Below are 22,745 nucleotides of genomic sequence, written 5' to 3' on the forward strand. Positions count from 1 at the left end.
ATGTAAAGTATAATTATGGACTATTGGAGTTTTGTTTTTAGTCACCGACAACACATTGCATTTGTTTGGGTGGAAGATCATTTTCCATGTATTTTCCCAGAGCGCTAGTTTGTCAAGATCTTTTTGAAGTGTTTCAGCATCACTGTTTGACTTGATAACTAGATATGCAATAGTGTCGTCTGCAAATAAACGGATTGTAGCATTTAGACCCACAGGGATATCGTTTATAAAGTAAAGAAATAAACTGGGTCCCAAAACTGACCCCTGGGGTACCCCGGAATGGACATCGACAAAATCAGACTTCTCCCCTTCAACTACTACTGTCTGAGTTCTACCGGTCAGGAAACTCTCGATCCAGTTTGCGACATTTCCACGTATACCATAATGTTTTAGTTTATGGTTTAGGAGAGAATGACTGACCTTGTCGAAAGCCTTAGCAAAGTCCATTATGAGGATATCTGTTTGGCGTCCCTCATCAAGATTCTTTGAGATGTCATCCACAAATTCAAGAAGTTGGGTTTCGCATGATCGCGATTTGCGAAAATCATGTTGGAACGGATACAATATGTTATGGGTATCGGCATGGGTCATGATAGTTGAGACAACAATGTGTTCCATAATTTTGCTACAGATACAGGTCAGAGATATGGGCCTGTAGTTTTCTGGGTGTAATTTTGGACCCTTTTTATAAGCAGGTGATACATTTGCAGATTTCCAGTCTGAAGGCACTATACCTGTTTCCAGAGACTGATTAAATATTAGGGTTAATAACGGGGCTATTTCTGTTGCAAGCTCTTTTAGTACTCTGGGTTTGATGTCATCAGGGCCCGATGCCTTGTATGGATTTAGGCCTTGGAGCAGTTTTAAGACGCCCTTTTCATGTATAGAAATTTCAGGCATGGCAGGGTTTTTATCGTGAGTAGACATGTTGCATCTAGTGCGAAACTGCCGGTCGGTAAAGTTTTATTGCAACACTATATTCCATGTGTTCTGCAAAAAACAATAATATTACCACTAACCTCATGTTCTGCAAAAATCAATAATATTACCACTAACCTCATTGTGTATACAATCTATTTTGGTAAACAGGTTGATGAACATCGTTATCAGTAAAGCTTATGGGCCACTTCAAACCGACTCAAGTGACTGATAATGTGACCTGTACTGAACATACTGTAACTTATACATATATACACTTGAACCCTATATATATATATATATCTATATGTAAATATGTATAAATTATATTGTATATATGCGGATTACTGCATCCAGTGACCAAGTGTAATATATTTAACTAGATACTAGCTATAATTTAAGTACATGTTGTAACACTTTAACACCATGTGTCTAGCATTTACAGCTATATTTATACATGTACATATCTAACTTTATATACAAGTATATTTAGCATATATATCAAGTAATTATATAAGTTTCATCTAAAACTACATTGATATTTTATTCCAACTACATAATGAAATGCTTAGAAAACTTTATCTACGACAGGTATATTAACATGTATATATATATGTATAAAATGTAATAAATGATATTGTATATATGTGGATTACTGACTTCAGTAACCAATTGCAATATATCTAACTAGATACTGGCTACAATTTAAGTACATGTAAACATATAGATATGTGCATTGTAAAGCTATAACATCTTGTGACAGCTGTATTTATATTTATTACTTCTATTTATAATCACACACTAAGTGCCAGTTGATTCAACCCTACATAAGCCTAGTATTTACCCTTTGTAAACGATGACTATTATAGAAATGTATGACCGTAATAAATTACCTATACTTAATATAAGTTTGTTTGTGTATGTGTGTGTGTATCTGCGTGTATACGCAGGGATATACACTTTCTATATATATATATCTTAATGCACGCAGATATAATGCACGTAGGTACATGTATATATATATTAATATAATAATATCCTGCCATGGTCAGTGTAACTATATTTAATAGTGACTATATTACAAGTAATTTATGATCAAGTCTTCATATGGTGCCATTATTTAATGGCGTCTTATACATATGCATGCAGGTAGTGAACAGGTATGTTTAGCACTACTCGAGTACTTACTTTGTTTTTATGCCTCATTTTTATTACTGATATCCAGTGTAAGAACCTACACTAATTAATTCTACATGTACAAGGTTCCAGTAAAGGACTTTATGACTGACTTGATTCTGCTATGTACCAAACTTTGAAAATCATTGTCCAATTCATTAAACAATGACCAAACCGTACTTCGTACAACTAATTATATTAATGATTTTAATCAATCTTATGTTTAATCCAAACGATTGTAGACATGCCAATCTTACGCTGATCATGGCAGGGGGAAACCACATGGACATGTGCAGTGTCAGTGATAGAAAGGTAATTGTCTATCAAATGCCATTTGTTAGTAGTATATTTATGTATGTAAATACCATTTTGTTTATATTAATGTGCAAGTCGTCATACTCATACTTTAGACATTTTCTTTTTTCATTATGATAACATTATGTTCTAAACATATAGGGTGTCTACGTCTGTCCACAGGGCCTCGTTGCAGGTGTCTGGTATGCATGTGTGCTATGCCGATGTGGGTCACAACACACATAAGCTTGTATGTTTATTTGTGCTGTGTCCCGTATTGGTGTGGAATATGTGTGTCTCGGTCATTTGAAGCGGGCCCCTGTGGTCTGACCCATAGCTGTGGGACGAATCAGCGTTCTGCCCATCTGTTTCATGCTATTGGCATGGAGTGGTGGGGTGGGACGGGGCTCGTGTCATATCTGCGGACAGGACGTGTATGCCTATACATCCAGGTCATCTTGATACTTACTGAGTTTTTTAATTACTTGTCCATGTTGAACCTGCCCGTATGCCTGGCCGCGGGGGCTTATTACGGATGCTCGTGTGCATACTCCCATACTGTTAATTCATGTGTTATGACACATGTACATGTTGGTGTGTGTGTGCATGCGGGCATCAGTGGTGTGCCCCAGTAGTCAGACTGAACCCTAACAATTTTAAAATGATTAACTCACTCTTAACTTAATGTAAGTACCTAGCAGAGGTTCCTGGGCAGGAAGGGGGAGTATACATGTATATAATAATCAGATCCCGATATGTTTGCATTGCATATACACAGCCAGAGTACCCGTGTCCCTTACTACATTGTCACATTATACTCATAATTAATAATAATAACTATATCCGATATGTAAGTCAAAAAATTCTTCTACTTGCTAATGACATTATGAAATCACTCATCTCAATGTTAGGTCTGTAAGGAACAAACTTGATATAGTTGATTCTGAGCTGCACCTAAATGACATTATTTGCTTAACAGAAATGCATCTTACACCAGATATTCCCGATAATGATATTATGCTAGACTCATTTCCAAATGAACCATACAGAAAAGATAGACAAAATAGGATGGGGGTGGTGTCTTGATATATTATTAAAATACTGGTCAGACTAAAAGAAGATTAGACCTGGAGCATGATGATATCGAACTTATTTGGATAGAAGTGCATACTGGTAATCGCAGATTTTTATTAGGGTGTATATATAGACCGGAATCCAATGTAGAATACTGGACACAACTTGATTGATATTCTATTGCATAAAGCTGTTGATACCTCACTAGACATAATTTTAACAGGTGACATAAATATTGACACGTTAAATCTACATCCTAACTCACATCTCAGCAGAATTCTTACTTAATATAATCTGAACAGTCTAATAAATGAACCGACACGAATCACTCCTAATAGTTCAACCTCTATAGATATTGTCTTTACTAATAATACTAGAATCATTCAAAATGCATGTACAAGCCCTCAATTCTGTAGTGATCACTCTCCTATACATATTACAGTCTCCTACTCTGTCTATAAACATAGGTGTTATAAAAAGACTATATTACTGTATGATAATGCAGATTGTGACCAAATGAACAGATCACTGAGAGATATTGACTGGATGACACATGCGCAAAATAGTGCCTCAGAAGAATTTAACCATATACTTACCAACAATATTAATCAACAAATAAATAACTATATTCCTTCAAAAAAAATATACGTCCAGATGATAAACCATGGGTAAATACTGAAATCAGATTAAAACTATGACAAAAAAATAGGATCCATAGAAAAGCAAAATCAACTAAATAGTCATTACCACTGGAATAAATATAGAGATATTAGAAACGAAGCTATTGAAATCACAAGGAAAACGAAAAAAGATTATCTTGAAAAACTACAGAGATCTCTGAGTGATAAATCCTTACCCCCATCTAAATGGTGGAAAATAGCTAAGTCTATATCTAATTTTATATAAATTCAACTAACATTCCTCCTCTTGATCATAACGGTATATCTCTCATACATCCTATAGATAAAGCTAATACACTAAACGATTACTTTACCTCAATATCAACATCCTCTCCTAATCTAGACCCACTGCCACCTACTGTAAATAACTATTCTTTCCAATTAGAAAGTATTGACATATCTGAACAAGACGTTATCGACCAACTTGAACTACTAAATGATAATAAACCAGCAGGGCCTGATGGAATTATACCCAAAATAATTAAAAAAACTAACACCCTCATTATCATATCCACTAACATTACTATTTAACAAATCGATGGAACTTGGACATATCCCTGCATCCTGGAAACTTGCTAATGTTAATGCTATATATAAGGGTAATGGGTCCCAAAATGATGCCAGTAATTATAGGCCAATCTCAATTACATCTTGCTTTAGTAAAATTATTGAAAAAATCTTCTTTAGGTACCTGTATAACTACCTTTTAGCGGCTGAATCTATTTCTGAGTACCAGGCAGGCTTCCTGCCTGGTGACTCAACTGTGACTCAATTATTATCTATATATCACACTATTATTAATAATTTAGATAAAGGTAAAGAGGCTAGATTTGTCTGCTGTGATGTTAGTAAAGCTTTTGATAGGGTTTGGCATGACGGTCTAATATACAAATTAGAAACTTATGGAATTAAAGGAAAATTACTGGCATGGTTTAAGAACTACTTGTCTGAGAGAAAACAAAGGGTTTTTATAGAAGGACATTAGTCAACTTTTAAATGTATTAGTGCAGGAGTGCCTAAGGGATCTGACCTTGGTCCATTTCTCTTCCTTTTCTATATAAATGACATCACTAATATAGTTACTAGTAACATTAAACTTTTTGCAGATGATACCTCCCTCTATATTATTGTTGGTGATAATCCCATTGAAGCAGCACAAAATCTCACTAATGACTTGCAGAATATATGTTTTTGGGCTAAATCTTGGGATATAAAATTTAATGCATCCAAAACTAAAACTATGATCTTCACACGGAAAAAAGAAACTAATCACTCTCCAATCTTCTTCTCTAATCAACCACTAACCGACAGTACTAACCATAAACATTTAGGTCTTACTTTTAATGAAGATGGTAAATGGGGTCAACATATCCAAAATATTTATGATACAGCATATAAAAGAATTAATATATTAAGAAGTCTTAAAACCTCACTTGATAGAAGTACACTTAACACTATGTATATATCTTATATTAGACCAATTTTAGAATATGCTAATGTAGTTTGGGATAATCAAAATTATTTTTAGAATCAGTCCAACTAGATGCTGCTAGAGTAGTGACAGGGCTTCGTAGAGGTACATCACACCATAAATTGTACAAAGAATTGGGATGGGAAACCTTAGCAGATAGGAGGGAAAAAATAAATTAATTGTAATGTATAAAATATTGCACAATATATCACCAAAGTACCTTAATGATATGGTTGATCCTTTTTTAAATGATTTAACAAATGTGAGATACCAGCTTAGACTAAATAGAGTTTTTCAGAAAATCGGAATATCTCATTATAGGCGTCAAGTTCATAAGATCATACCTTCCATCAGTTCAGTTTCGGGCCAAGCATTGCCTTTCACTTCACACTAGGTCAACCACCTCAACAAAATTCCAGGTACATGTTACGTCACATATACTCACTTTAGTAAATAACCATTTAAATATTGTATATTTGATGCAAGCCACTAAAATACAAACAACGCTTAACTCAACAATGGAATTAGATGAACACACACGTACCAATTTCAACACACATTTCGTCAAAACAGTTAATATATACTTACTCCTTGTTCGTAAAGTGTCATTTTGAATCTTCTGAAGAAATACCATGCTTTGTGGTCGTCCTCTAATGCGAGATCAGAGTATTTGTCCTCTGCTTCAAATCCAAAAGAATCAAACTCCCCATCTGGATTGAATAGTACGCAGGAGGACGTCTTCAGGGACTGGAGGCGCCCTGATCCCGCCGTCCATGTCATGCAGGATGCGTTTAATGGAGACGTTTGGAAATCATTTCTTGTGGAAAACGCATACCCAGAATACGTTGTTCCAAAATCAATGGCTGCCGAGAACAAATAGTTATTTGTTGCCATGTCAGGATAGAAAGATATACCTGTCAATTAATAACAAAAACTCTCTTTTGATTGTCCTGCTGACAACTTCAAACTGATAGGTTTGAAATAAAAAAAACTGTCCTTCCTAAAAATACATAGGAGAAAAAACATTTTAGATTCATTTTTTTCGGCAGACAAGAAGTTTATTTTTTATTTTTGTGATAGTTTTGCACAATGCCACATACCCAAAAAATATAAACCGTTAAAACTGACAAAATTCAATTTTTCGGGTTTTATCTTACAAAATTAGATTAAAAGATTTTCTAAAAATCATCCCTACATTGTTGCATTACCATTATGTCAAACTTTTATTGAATTCTGCTGGTTAATTGCGAAAGGTTGGAGCCTCCTTAATAGGATCACCTTTGGTCTAGTGAAACAACATCGACATTCCTACTAGATACGCTTGTTTACTACAATAACATAAATTTATAAACAATGTATTGTATTGTAAAAACAGGATGAGACATTTTGATGCCAAGGAAAAAGGCAAGACAAAACATTTAATATTTATGTTAATTGTAAACAATAGGGGTGACTTATATTATCCTTATTATATTGGATATCTCTCTTACATATAAAGACATCTTTAATACTTTTGCGACGCTCTCTGAGAAAAAGTTAATTTAATTAATATTTTGTCATAGAGAATGTCACACTTAGCCTTTCTCAAGACGGTTGATAGGGACAATTATTTTATTTTAACAATGAATTAGGGTTCAACAAGCCCCCTAAAACATGATAATATCGTCACCCTCAATTCCAACCCCCTCATAATTCATATTCCTAGACCCAAATTGAAAATCAGAACTATGTAGTATGAACATAATACATTAGCTGTTGCTATGAATGCATGGTACATTAAATAAATAAAACATCTCAGTGCATACCATTGAGAAGAATGAATGCAGACTTGTCCAAGTCAACGAGTTGATCAAAAAATATATCAATGTTTTAACTTCCTTGTTCAATCATATACTCATAATCGATTTCAAATGGCATGTTTACTTGAGTGATAACATTTTAGACTTGTATCCGCGATACATTAGTTGATGGAGGGAAAATCAAAACAAAAATTCAGAGGTGAAATGAAATATTCTTACCTTAATTTTACATTTTCTCCCCAATCCAACAGTACAAAACAGCACAGATGCCCTTAACTAAAACCGAGGCTACCTGGGCGGTCTGATAAGAAGTGTTGTATATTCTTCAAATCAGTTCTAATAAATTTTTTATAAGAAAGAGGCCTCGAGAGGAAATTATGAATGTTTATAATGACGAGAAAAACTTTGAGGTTGGACATGAAAGTAACTGCTTTTTAAAAATCATTTAAATAGCAACGAATAGTGAATACAATAGATAACAGATCTTATCTCATTTGTAAATATCAAATATATTAGACATAAACATTATAAACACTACTGATACTGTAAACCGAAAGTAGATCAACAAAAAGGGGTTCGAAACGGGTTATGTCAACAATCAAAACAATTTTGTTTGTGGCCAGTTTAAATTCATAACGATATGATAGATATGATAGAATGGCAGATATTCACAGTATACAGGTTATAAGAGTCAGATCGCATAGATCTTAAAGGCTAATGTTGGAATCCCCCATAACATAGCGGGTACCATTCACACGTATTTGATACTACTTAGGCCATGTCCTGGTATTATTCGGCATTGATTCTTAAACACGTGTTATGGGACAAAACAATATTTGACAACAATACGAATGCAACACAGTCGCAACACAGTCGTAAAATGATAATTCGTCCGGTTCGAATCGGCCTGATATAATACGTCTGTCCTATTCACCCATGATAATACCCCTCCAAATCAATGTAAACAACACATGTATGCCGGTAGCTTGTCCCTAGACGATATAACAGCCGTTTATTCAATATGCATATCTTTTAAACACTTGTGACAATTGTGTACAAATCATTTCCAATTCTTACTCCTCCATGTCATCTGGACAATGATACATGCATGACATTACAGGGAACCACCTCCCCCAACATCCAGGATTAAACACTAGAGATAAAACTTAATAAGTCACAAAAGCTCTGGAAAACCTTATGATGTCCTAGATCATCTATGGAAACAACTTCAATACTGATATTAGCATATGTTTCACTAAACAAAAGTTTTTGGTTTTTTTAATACTTTAAAATTTTAAATCAACCGTATTCTTTGGCGTCTCGGGCTAGAATAACTCACCGCCCTATTCGAACAAACTACGTAAGCATCCGCCTTGCCATACGTAAATCTTGTGCACCTTACCTTTCATCGACTAATTCAATCACTATGCATTCCCACTTTCACCTGTATAATTAGTAATGAATATTCATTACTCTCAAGTCTCACGCCTGTCCGAAACCTATAACTATTAGGGAATGAAACGTACAAACAATTATTAACTGCTATATTATGTAACGCAGTAATATTTAAAACCTGACACCCTGTTAGGTAACGTTAACTGACCAAGCAAAATACAAAAATGTAAAGTTGATTCCACCATGGGCTAATTTCATTAAGCTGATTTTCTCCCATAGCGAGATATTTGAGTAATACTTATAATAATATGGTCCGTTATAACTGGCTTATCATGATAAATGCATTTAACAATTGATACAGAGGTGCGGCACGTTAAAAACGATGCGCAAAACAAATGAATTTAAAATTTGCAATATGCTCATTGTGGGTCCGAATAAATGTACACATTGGCAATGGAATATCTTATTTACAAATACAAGAACGGTAGTTTATCATTAGCGTTAAGTTAAGTTAGCATGGGGTGAACAGAATACCTGAGTAAGGTAAATTGCAGTCAACTAGTCTGCAGAGGGACACTCTTGACACCTTATATAGGTACGGAATCAGAATTAGGTACTTGTCTGAGCAGTCTTGTGAACAATTTATATAAAAAATGTAATATATATATATATATATAATACATTTGTATGTTACTTAATATTAAGTTATGTATTTATGTGAATCATATGACAAATGTATTGATTTCTTTTTCTGCACAGCTTGATCGCTAGTTCGATAGAACGAATGTCTCTAAGCGAAAGATACAACATTCGGTTTTTAGCGATAGCAACAATGTCATTCAAATATTACGTTGACTTCCTCTTCCATGCATTAGAGATCCCAGAACAGCTGTCCAAAACTGTAGCTATTCATTTGAAACTTTTACCGGCGTGGGAAACCCTTAAATTAACACCTTGCGGAGCATTTTAAATATAGATAAAATACAGAAACAAATATTATCAACAAGTGTTCTGAGAGTAAATTGCTAGGAGATCAGACAGGAATTCGAACCCCGGGAATTAAGGGGAGGTAACAACAGATGTGCAAGACAACAGTGAAATTATCTAGGATTTTGCCTTCAGTGGGACAGAGATCCTTTGATGCAATAATATATGTAGAACATGAAAACAGTCAAAGTAAAACGTCGGACAGAGACCGAGTAGTTCATATTGTAGCACTGGTATAGAAATGCTTTCATACCAACTAATATTGTGTAATATATTATCCAGTAAGACATGGATGCATTGAGTCACAATTACTGGTAAAATTCGGCCATACAGAATACAATGTCAGTTTTCATCCTGTCGAACGGTGCTGAAGGTGCAAAGAGAAAGGTTTCTCAGGAGTTGCAAAAGTTTGATATATGTATTGTATGTCGGTGAGTCCCTCCGGAAGGGTGATCCTGTAGTTTCTCACAATCTATAACAATAAAAATGTTTACATTATCGTTTTTGTAAACGCTTTCCTAAAACCGTCATTCAAATACATAATAACAACAACGAGGGAAACATATTAACAAAACAAACAAAAAATCAAAACAATACCAGGAAAATTAACTCGCTAGATAGGGTTTAACAATGGAACTAATTCGGGTTCTTTAAGAAAATTGTTCAGGGTACAATACTATCTTCCTGTCAAGACAGAATTTTGACGCGAAATCCCGATTATTTTACGATTAAAATGATAACCACAGACAATAATTAACGCTAACACAGCGGTCCTATATATGGATTAGTGTGCTATAGAAATCACTTAACCACAACTGAAACTAATAAAGTTGCAATTTTTGATATTAAGAACATATATATATATAAGCATTGCAACATATATTCGGGTATTCAACACGGGTTATTTCAAACATACTCTCCAATATACATTAGTATGGCTATCATCGATTATGTTTGTAAACAACACATACAGTTACAAACGTTTCGGTAATCATCGTAAAACATGTCTTAAACTCCATCAAACCGGCACAATATGACCAGTTATTGCCTTAGTCGGGAACGTGTCGTGTATTTAATGTTAGAAAATTAAATATTAAAGCTACCGGCTTAAATCCATAGTAGTAGCACATTCTGATTCATTAATCCTCAGACATATAGCTTCAAAAATATACTTTATTCATTTTTTGGTTATAATTTACAATAAAAAAATATCACATGATTGTTTGAATAGAAAAAATACCTACCTTTGCCACACATATATAGACTTCCATTTCAGCGAAGCGTTTGCCAATACAGTCCCGAGGACCAAATCCAAACGGTAGTTGTGCAAACCCGTGTATGTGTGTTTGTCCCGTGCGAAGCCATCGTTCAGGCAAGAACTCCTTAGGATGGTGAAAGTATGTCGGGTCCTTCCCAATTACACTGTTGCCTCCAGCAACTATGCACTGAAAATTGAACACGTTTATGCTGCATTGAATATAATATTGTCGTATTAAAATATTGCAATGTTAAAACATTTAAGCTGTAGATGCATACCGACTCAACAATCGTTTTTCATCACAAATTTTGTATTGCTGATAATCTGAATTGACATGAAATATACAGATATTTTCTTGACTTTTCAAACGATAGTGATAACAGAGTATCTTGTGCAGTTGAGTAGCCAGTTTCTGAACCAGCACCAGAAGTTTTCTAAAGCTGACATAGTTCACACTAGGGACTATATAACGTGTGCCTATTTTCTAAACAAATTATCCATGTATATTCATGCAAAGAAATACTTTGGCAAATTAAATAAATCTACATATTAAATTTCCTCTAATATATCACGACCAACAATAAAAAAGCAAACTGCAATCTCTCTTTTGTATGCTCTTGGTCAATGTTCTTCCATTAATTTCTCAAAAGAAAAAGTATTTCTAGAAACGTAAATATTTATTGAACTACTTTTAGTTCCGCTCCATAAGGAATATAAATGCCAACTGGAAATTACAAATTTAACAAGAAGAGCTAGCTAGAATTTGTCATTTTTGCAGCATATTGATTATGAATGCCACATGTAAACCAATTCAGTGCTTAATATTATTTACTCAGCTGACCACAAATGTATCTTTGTATATAATATCATGAAAATGTAATAACTTCGAGTTAACTTGGAAATATCGATACACATATAAGTTACTATTGCATCTGCAAACAGCTGTTTCGTGTGTGAATATTGATTCTAATTATTTATTAGTTGTTTTTTAAATTGATGGTTTATCCTTTTAATCATATCAATCGAATTTGAAAACAATATACAGTTTAATTGAACAACTTAAATATGTCTTGTGCATTTTATAACGACCTACTCCTTTAGGAATGTTGTATCCTAATAACTGGATATCTTTGTTCAGTATCCGAGTGCTTCCAATGGACACGGGGAAAACTAATCTGTAATGGGAAACGACAGTGATAAAATCATGGTTTACTATATAGTTAAGTGTAGCACTAATCTATAATGAGAAACCGCAGTGATATAATCAAGGTTCACTATAGTTAAGTGTATCACCAATATGTAATGAGAAACCACTGATAAAATCAAGGTTAACTATAGTTTAGTGTATCATTAATATCTAATGAGAATCCGCAGTCATATAATCAAGGTTCACTATAGTTAAGTGTATCACCATTATGTAATGAGAAACCACTGTGATAAAATCAAGGTTTACTATAGTTTAGTGTATCCTCAATATGTAATGAGAAACCACTGTGATAAAATCAAGGTTTACTAGAGTTTAGTGTATCCTCAATATGTAATTAGAAACCACTGTGATAAAATCAAGGATCACTATAGTTAAGTGTTTCACTAATATTTAATGAGAATCCACTGTGATAAATTCAAGGTTAACTAAAGTTTAGTGTATCACTATATGTAATAAGAAACCACTGTGATAAAATCAAGGTTCCCTATAGTTAAGTGTTTCACTAATATTTAATGAGAATCCACTGTGATAAATTCAAGGTTAACTATAGTTAAGTGTATCACCAATATGTAATGAGAAACCACTGATAACATCAAGGTTAAGTATAGTTTAGTGTATCATTAATATCTAATGAGAATCCGCAGTCATATAATCTAGGTTCACTATAGTTAAGTGTATCACCATTATGTAATGAGAAACCACTGTGATACAATCAAGGTTCACTATAGTTAAGTGTATCACCACTATGTAATGAGAAACCACTGTGATAAATTCAAGGTTAACTGTAGTTTAGTGTATCACTATATGTAATGAGAAACCACGGTGATAAAATCAAGGTTAACTATAGTTTAGTGTATCAATATATGTAATGAGAAACAACTGTGATAAAATCAAGGTTAACTATAATTTAGTGTATCCTCAATATGTAATGAGGAACCACTGTGATAAATTCCAGGTTAACTATAGTTAAGTGTTTCACCAATATTTAATGAGAAACCACTGTGTAAATTCAATGTTAACTATAGTTAAGTGTATCATCAATATTTAATGAGAAACCACTGTGTAAATTCAAGGTTACTATAGTTAAGTGTATCATCAATATTTAATGAGAAACCACTGTGATAAATTAAAGGTTAACTATAGTTTAGTGTATCAATATATGTAATGAGAAACAACTGTGATAAAATCAAGGTTCACTATAGTTAAGTGTTTCACTAATATTTAATGAGAATCCACTGTGATAAATTCAAGGTTAACTAAAGTTTAGTGTATCACTATATGTAATGAGGAACCACTGTGCTAAATTCAAGGTTAACTATAGTTTAGTGCATCACTATATGTAATGAGGAACCACTGTGCTAAATTCAAGGTTAACTATAGTTTAGGGTATCATCAATATGTAATGAGAAACCACTGTGAAAAAATCAAGGTTAACTATAGTTAAGTGTATCACCAATAGTTAATGAGAAACCACTGTGTAAATTCAAGGTTACTATAGTTAAGTGTATCATCAATATTTAATGAGAAACCACTGTGTAAATTCAATGTTAACTATAGTTAAGTGTATCATCAATATTTAATGAGAAACCACTGTGTAAATTCAAGGTTACTATAGTTAAGTGTATCATCAATATTTAATGAGAAACCACTGTGATAAATGAAACCACTGATAAAATCAAGGTTAACTATAGTTCAGTGTATCACCAATATTTAATGAGAAACCACTGTGTAAATTCAAGGTTAACTATAGTTAAGTGTATCATCAATATTTAATGAGAAACCACTGTGATAAATTCAAGGTTAACCATAGTTTAGTGTATCACTATATGTCATGAGGAACCACTGTGATAAATTCAAGGTTAACTATAGTTTAGTGTATCACTATATGACATGAGGAACCACTGTGATAAATTCAAGGTTAACTATAGTTAAGTGTTTCACCAATATTTAATGAGAAACCACTGTGATAAATTCAAGGTTAACTATAGTTAAGTGTTTCACCAATATTAAATGAGAAACCACTGTGATAAAATCAAGGTTAACTATAGTTAAGTGTTTCACTAATATTTAATGAGAAACCACTGTGATAAATTCAAGGTTAACTATAGTTAAGTGTTTCACCAATATTTAATGAGAAACCACTTTGATAAATTCAAGGTTAACTATAGTTTATTGTATCACTATATGTAATGGGGAACCACTGTGATAAATTCAAGGTTAACTATAGTTGAGTGTATCACTATATGTAATGAGGAACCACTGTGATAAATTTAAGGTTAACTATAGTTAAGTGTTTCACCAATATTTAATGAGAAACCACTTTGATAAATTCAAGGTTAACTATAGTTTATTGTATCACTATATGTAATGGGGAACCACTGTGATAAATTCAAGGTTAACTATAGTTTAGTGTATCACTATATGTCATGAGGAACCACTGTGATAAATTCAAGGTTAACTATAGTTAAGTGTTTCACCAATATTTAATGAGAAACCACTTTGATAAATTCAAGGTTAACTATAGTTTAGTGTATCACTATATGTGATGAGGAACCACTGTGATAAATTCAAGGTTAACTATAGTTTAGTGTATCACTATATGACATGAGGAACCACTGTGATAAATTCAAGGATAACTATAGTTTAGTGTATCACTATATGTAATGAGGAACCACAGTGATAAATTCAAGGTTAACTATAATTAGGTGTTTCACCAATATTTAATGAGAATCCACTGTGATAAATTCAAGGTTAACTATAGTTTAGTGTATCACTATATGTAATGAGGAACCACTGTGATAAATTCAAGGTTAACTATAATTAGGTGTTTCACCAATATTTAATGAGAAACCACTGTGATAAATTCAAGGTTAACTATAGTTTAGTGTATCACTATATGTAATGAGGAACCACTGTGATAAATTCAAGGTTAACTATAGTTAAGTGTTTCACCAATATTAAATGAGAAACCACTGTGATAAATTCAAGGTTAACTATAGTTAAGTGTATCACCAATATTTAACGAGAAACCACTGTGATAAATTCAAGGTTAACTATAATTAGGTGTTTCACCAATATTTAATGAGAATCCACTGTGATAAATTCAAGGTTAACTATAGTTTAGTGTATAACTATATGTAATGAGGAACCACTGTGATAAATTCAAGGTTAACTATAGTTTAGTGTATCACTATATGTAATGAGAAACCCCTGTGATAAAATCAAGGTTAACTATAGTTAAGTGTATCACCAATATTCAAGGTTAACTATAGTTCAGTGTAGCACTAATATGTTATGAGTAACCATTGTGATAAAATCAAGGATTGCCTATGATTTAGTGTAGCACTAATATGTCATGAGAACCGACAGTGATAAATATCAAGGAATGCCTATGTCATATTGTCTTAACATGTTCAATAATTCGACCTGTTCAGTTAGAACGCTATGAAGATAGTCAGTGTGTATTGTGATGAGGAATGTATCTGTTGTTGCCCCTACCCCGTATTTTTCTTTCCCACGTTAATATGATGCACGACAAATCCCAGCCACACTGTAAGCACAGCGTTAACGTCCATACTAACAATCCAATGTTGAATTTTGTATTAACTAAAATAAATGTGTTACCAGGTTCACTTGCAAAATACAATAGTATTAACATAATTATTTGGACTATTCTTTAATAATTGGACAATCTCAAGAAGTTCTATTTAGTTTGCAACAATTGTGAACCAAGTTTTATCATTTTAAATAAAGCAGTCGTGTTGGCACTGAAGGAAGCACGCACGAGGCTTTAATGTGGGAGGAAACCGGAGTACCCGCCAAAAAAACACGTGGTCGGACAGGAATCGAACCCCGGCCTTTTTTTAATAAAGGGCGAGTGCAACTACCACTGTGTCACCAAACTACCCAACTACTTATATATTCGACTGGTCATCGACTTCAGTTTAAACACAAAAGATTTTGTTCAAGTACAAAGTATTTGAGAAATCACTATTGTATTTGACGTCAAATGAAAACTAACTGATGTAACGAAAAGGCTTTTGTTCTCATAGAATGTTTACTCTACGTAAATTCCACTTAAGACAAATAGTGGTAATGTTGCTATGGAGTGGAGGATGACACTTGCGGGAAGCAGGTAGCGTTATACGTTTGTTTAATATGTACATCTAAAACATTGTGTGGGTGTGACATTTTCATTCATCTTTTGCACAAATGACAACGAATGATTTAGTCCATTTGGAGTAGATTACCTTGTATACTGGGATGGTTGGGTATTTCACGCTGCCATACTCACCTTAAGGACTCTTTCAGACAAGCCTTAAGATACGGCAGGTGAAACAGTACATCCTCCTGTATATGACCAGATACAGGTATGTGATCCCGAATCTCGTCAAACAGCTTCTCTTGTTTATCAGGACTCCGTGCCAGTTGATAGAACAGAAAGGTCAGGGCCATTGCCGTCTACGGGAAAGTGGAGATTCTTTTATAATCAACCCACACCAATAACTTATATCAAAATATTAATCAACATTAATCATATTAATTTAAATAAGTTCCGGATTATGTTTAAGACCTTGAAGTCCGTAATATGTCGATATCATTTCACTTTTATTTTAGTAACATACATGCAATTTATTGCGATACATAAGCAGATGAGAAACTGTTAAAATAAATATATTTTTTATGAAACTGGTTTATTGTAAATCAGCATAAAGTAACAGTAGTATTTTAATAGATTTCTACCCACCGAATCTAATCCTGCGATGAAGAGGTCAACTAAGTTGTTGGAGATCATTTCCGAAGTCATGCCCGGATTATTCATCATGTCCAACATCAGGTTTGCTTCTTCATCGTCGGTCATTCTGGTTTTTAGTTCTTGCCTCGCTCTTTGGAGGTGTTCATCAGCTATCCTGAAATGTAAATAGATACACACATGAACCGCTACAAAAGTATTATTATCAATCGCTGTTGAAAGATTCTAATTTTCGTGGTCTTCTGTTTGAACTCTTATTCTATTCCATGCATATCCACCCATTATTTTACTTTGTGCTTTACCACTGCTCAAATTTTCTATTTACTTTGCTAAACATGCTATATGAAGCCATGCCACTCCTCAGGGGAACCGTTTATTTGTATAAATAAGCACGATTTGATCTGAAAATACAACACGTGATAAGTAAAAGATGTCCTAGTAGAGAACAGTAGTAGTGTACAGCCAGCGCCACCAATGCGGTGTATACTTCTTAATGGTTTGACATTATAAGTAGGTAAGCATATGGAAACCCTTAGCCTGAGCAAAAAACACATAAAGCAAAAGAAATTAAATTGTTTCGAAGTTTCTATGACACAATCACAAAGACATCTCAAAATGATCTTATTGGTTGTATTTCTTTGTCATGATGAAGTGTCAGAGCAGCGAATACCCCGGAGTGACGACAAACCTTCTCATGAACATGATGTGTTCCACAAATCGCCTGTAAGAGGGTGTTTCATACAACATGAACCAGGGCACAGAGTACATGGATTCTCCCAGAATTCCAAAGAATCCTCGCACGTGTTCCAGTATGGCGGCCTCTTTGCTCCCACTAATTTTAGTAATGCAGCCGAGTCGCAGACCAAAGCATAAGGTACCAGCCCCTGGTAGAAAACCACATTATTCCGTATAAAGTATTTGAGAAACATAAGTTATTATGACGTAATTAAAACAACGTGAATTTACAGGGACAGGATTGTACTGATATCGGTAAAACGAAACAAACTTTCAATACCTGTTATTTTGTAGATATAAAAAATTGTAAAACTTAAAAAGTTTAAATGAGTACAAAGCGTAAAACACAGGCAAACAACGACAGTTTAACTGGTTAAGTGTTGCTATTTTAGACGCGACAGATCTGCAGGCTGAAAAACAGTTCTGCAGGGGTTTTTCAGATCGAGAATGTTTCTTTTTAAGCGTCATGTACCTTCTGTGGAATACTCCAGACAAGGCAGAGGTAGATTTTCCATCAGATTATTATCTCTGAATTTCTCTACAAAGTCGTCAGCAACCTCGCTTAGCTGGGGTATGAACTTTGCAATGCTTTGTGGTTTCTTCAGTGTCATTTGAGATGGACGTCTCATTTCAAACCATTTTTTCCCTTGCCTATTAAGAGTAAATGACATGTATATATGGTGTCAGTTCCTTATTTGAATAGAAGTGATTTTTACATCAACAGGTACCTACTGTATATGCACACAGTTTTACGGGGCATTAATTGACCTGTGCTACGTATATGCACGAGTTTAATTTTTTGATAAAATGAAACAAATATTCACTGACCAAGGTCATAACAATAAGTGAATTAGCCAAACTATCATATTATGACACCTATCGGAGGTGTGATTGGTTACAGATTATGATTGTTTAAATTGTAACGTCACAACTAGGACCTCTGCAATGCGTCACGGGTTTTCAATTGTATTGGGGTGTCACAAAAAATAAAAGCAGGAAGTAAGTGCATTTCAATTCAAGTCGGTTCTCATGAATAATCACAACAAATGTTGGTTGTATGAAACACAGAATACTACATTCGTTTCTATTTGATATGAAATTGATAAAGCTGAAAAGGATTTTCTTTTTCAATTTCAAGTGCCAATGGAGCATATGTTTCAGTAACTCGCGTCTTTAATCAAACACATTACGAAATCAATCGTATCCTCTTTCTTTGTCACAGTAATAATTTCTTCTTTAACCACTTTAAATATCCCATTTCTTTTTCCGAGTGGACGCCGATGCAAATACATTGACGGTGAATCGCTACATCAGGAATTCTTAATACTTACAGTATTGACATTGACGGACATGACTGGCCTTGATAGAAGTGTTCCAATAACATTATAGACGGTCGCTGGGGATACCGCCCCTCGTTTCGGAAGGCCGTCTCAATGACTGTAGGATCAAACAGGAACACCATCCAACGTTTGCCCATGCGTACTTTACAGATGGGTCCATAGCGATTTTTATAGTGCATCATAAGTTGATCCAGACGGGTGATCTTAAATTCGGCTGAATGTAAAGTTTTGGAAATTATTTCAAAACGTAGCTCAATTAAAATATAAAATATACAGAGATATGTCAAACAATACATTCTAGAATCACCGGAAACAATAGCATTATAAAAGCTGAAAAAATCATATTAATTTCTCAATATTTATATGCAATTATTTCTCGTCGTTTTTCGAAAGGTTTCATACAAATGAATTGTCTTGACACAAAACAGTCAATAGTGGTAAATTCGAAAAGGTATAAAATAACTGATAAAATAAGCATTCCCGAGTCCCTTGGCATAACAAGCCTTTTCAACTTTCATATTGTTACTCTAATAAATATATACATATATAAATATATACATGTTTTCCATGTTGAAACCCATGCGTGACCCTTTCATGTAAAAAAGAGATATTTAAACATTCTCCCTTCGTGGATCATAAGTTGGTATAATACCCGAAGCTCTACCTGATCCAAGGGGAGAACATCTCTATTTATTGTACTTATTGTTGTATTTGCAATGTTTGTCGATTTGATTTCAGTTTTTCACATACACGTAAGATATGATAAAGAAGAGTACAATGTTTGATTTAAATTCTACAGGTTCGGGTAGAATCTTCCTGTCCCCATACCTACATACCATCGACTCAATCAATTAAATAGGGTTTACTGAAGCTATTATACCTAATTACATACTGAATGGTTTTAACTGTAACCGGAGACCAAGGAAAGGCAACTGGTAGATTCCCGATGGTCCAGGAATGTCCTGGAAAGGTTTGACGACGTTTGTGTCCGCAATATCGACGCCGGTAACCACATTCTTCCGACCCGTAAAACCTTGGCATACGGTCAGCAAACGTCTTCAACAAGCCAAATGAGTTTACCATGATAACCACAGGTTCACCAGACGTCTCCAACATTCAAAATATGTTTACTACAATTACTACTAGTAACAGTCATCAGACGTCTCAATAAGTGAGATAGATTTGCTATAATTACCATACCATCACCAGACGTCTCCAATATACAAAATATGTTTACTATAATTACTACTAGTAACAGTCATCAGACGTCTCAACAAGTGAGATAGATTTACTATAGTTACCATACCATCACCAGACGTCTCCAATATACAAAATATGTTTACTATAATTACTACTAGTAACAGTCATCAGACGTCTCAACAAGTGAGATAGATTTACTATAGTTACCATACCATCACGAGACGTCTCCAATATACAAAATATTTTTACTATAATTACTACTAGTAACAGTCAGCAGACGTCTCAAACAAGTGAGATAGATTTACCATAATTACTATACGGTCACCGGACGTCTCCAATATACAAAATATGTTTACTACAATTACTGCTAGTAACAGTCACCAGACGTCTCCAATATACAAAATATGTTTACTACAATTACTACTAGTAACAGCCATCAGACGTCTCAACAAGTGATATAGATTTACTATAGTTACCATACGGTCACCAGACGTCTCCAATATACAAAATATGTTTACTATAATTACTACTAGTAACAGTCATCAGACGTCTCAAACAAGTGAGATAGATTTACCATAATTACTATACGGTCACCAGACGTCTTCAATATAAAATATGTTTACTACAATTACTACAAGTAACAGTCATCAGTCTTCTCAACAAATGAGATAGATTTACCATAATTACTATACGGTCAACAGACGTCTCCAATATAAAATATGTTTACTACAATTACTACAAGTAACAGTCATCAGTCGTCTCAACAAGTGAGATGGATTTACCATAATTATTATACCATCACCAGACGTCTCCAATATACAAAATATGTTTACTACAATTACTTCTAGTAACAGTCATCAGACGTCTCAAACAAGTGAGATAGATTTACCATAATTACTATACGGTCACCAGACGTCTCCAATATAAAATATGTTTACTACAATTACTGCTAGTAAAGGCTCACCAGACGTCTCCAATATAAAATATGTTTACTACAATTACTACTAGTAAACGATCACCAGACGTCTCCAATATAAAATATGTTAACTACAATTACTGCTTGTAAACGATCACCAGACGTCTCCAATATAGAATATGTTTACTACAATTACTACTAGTAAACGATCACCAGACGTCTCCAATATAAAATATGTTTACTACAATTACTACTAGTAAAAGATCACCAGACGTCTCCAATATGAAATATGTTTACTACAATTACTGCTAGTAAACGATCTTCAGACGTCTCCAATATAAAATATGTTTACTACAATTACTACTGGTAAACGATCACCAGACGTCTTCAAAATGTTAGATGTGATGTGGTTACTATAATTAATGTACGGTCACCATATGTTTAACAGTGTTTACTACAACGACCAAACTTATTACAGACGTCTTCAACAAGTTGCGTCAGCTTGCTTCATACAATGTACATTACAGTGTCATTGTGCTTTAACCCTAATTTAGTTATACTTGTGTAACATACTAGTATTCATTAATTAACTTCCAGTTTATATATTTAACTTCAAATGCTACCCGTCTATGATATCTGTGTTTTGCATTTTTACCTTGATGTTTTTACTTGTTAAAATACCCTGAGATATGTGCTTGCTATTTCTTAATGAGTTTTGAAATTCATGCTGTTTATTCATTTCTTATTTGATCAATTGTTTGTCACAAGAATAGCACTACAGTGCTAATGTTTATTGTTTTGAATATGCAACGTTAGATAAAAATTCTTGTATCGTGTACCGTACAGTCAACAGACATCTCCAAAATGTTAGATGTGTTTACTATTATTAAAAAGCACACTGTGTCAATAGCGTTTTAAGCTAGCAATGAAGTTTGAATATAGAATTCCACAATTAACTAAATAAAGAATATTCTCTTTGTGTTCCTGATCAATACATTTCTCAAAGAATTGACTTACAATGAATGCCTTATTGTCACACTGTTAGTTAAGATTGTGAGTCCAGATCAAACTATCGTGAATATGATCGGTTCTATAAAGTACAATCAATATGTAAATGAACTCCATTCCCTATTAATGTTGGTAATGTTTCGTAATAGATAATTTCTCAACCCTTTAATCCTTTACAAAGTTTGTTTTACCTGACTTAAACTAATGGTATCATCTTTCCAATAATGGCAGGGAAACATAAAATATCAATTTAAATATATATACAGGAGAATTTACAAATAATTAAACGATTTGAGCGCTTTCGAATATTTTTGTATCTACCTGCAAAATAATAATTGGTCGTTTTAAACAATTTAATTAGCACTGAAAAATATGCAAACAAGAAATTATAATGAAACACCAGTGTATTTAAACATGGCACACATTACCACAAAGACGACGTCTAGTTATACACACGAAATGAACGCTCCCATTCACTGTGACATGTACAGTAATATTGTTTGTCAATGTATAGTGTACTATAACAAGTAATAT

General features: G+C 33.7%; 2 protein-coding genes across 3 annotated transcripts in view; both read right to left on the reverse strand.

Moving 5' to 3' along the window:
- The window catches only part of LOC110445757 (heat shock 70 kDa protein 12A-like), an 18,948-nt gene extending 11,239 nt beyond the window's left edge, over window positions 1-7,709 (reverse strand). Inside the window, exons 1-2 of one of the 2 annotated variants that reach the window (XM_021490530.1) lie at window positions 7,632-7,709; window positions 6,202-6,527 (exon numbers count right to left, since the gene is read on the reverse strand). In XM_021490530.1, the coding sequence (XP_021346205.1) occupies window positions 6,202-6,507 (306 nt within the window). In that variant the 5' untranslated portion in view covers window positions 6,508-6,527; window positions 7,632-7,709. Of the gene's footprint in view, window positions 1-6,201; window positions 6,614-7,631 lie in introns of both variants that reach the window. The other variant, XM_021490531.1, reaches the window with a different exon arrangement.
- Window positions 7,710-9,756: 2,047 nt separating this feature from the next.
- LOC110445752 (probable cytochrome P450 49a1) overlaps window positions 9,757-22,745 on the reverse strand; it is a 28,657-nt gene continuing 15,668 nt past the window's right edge. Inside the window, exons 2-10 of the mRNA XM_021490523.1 lie at window positions 19,980-20,120; window positions 19,079-19,301; window positions 18,220-18,398; window positions 17,701-17,896; window positions 17,007-17,169; window positions 16,554-16,720; window positions 12,146-12,227; window positions 11,039-11,239; window positions 9,757-10,266 (exon numbers count right to left, since the gene is read on the reverse strand). Of these exons, the coding sequence (XP_021346198.1) occupies window positions 10,144-10,266; window positions 11,039-11,239; window positions 12,146-12,227; window positions 16,554-16,720; window positions 17,007-17,169; window positions 17,701-17,896; window positions 18,220-18,398; window positions 19,079-19,301; window positions 19,980-20,120 (1,475 nt within the window). The 3' untranslated portion in view covers window positions 9,757-10,143. The remainder of the gene's footprint in view (window positions 10,267-11,038; window positions 11,240-12,145; window positions 12,228-16,553; window positions 16,721-17,006; window positions 17,170-17,700; window positions 17,897-18,219; window positions 18,399-19,078; window positions 19,302-19,979; window positions 20,121-22,745) is intronic.

Source organism: Mizuhopecten yessoensis, unplaced genomic scaffold (genome assembly GCF_002113885.1).
Source record: "Mizuhopecten yessoensis strain PY_sf001 unplaced genomic scaffold, ASM211388v2 scaffold2347, whole genome shotgun sequence".
NCBI classification, from domain to species: domain Eukaryota; kingdom Metazoa; phylum Mollusca; class Bivalvia; order Pectinida; family Pectinidae; genus Mizuhopecten; species Mizuhopecten yessoensis.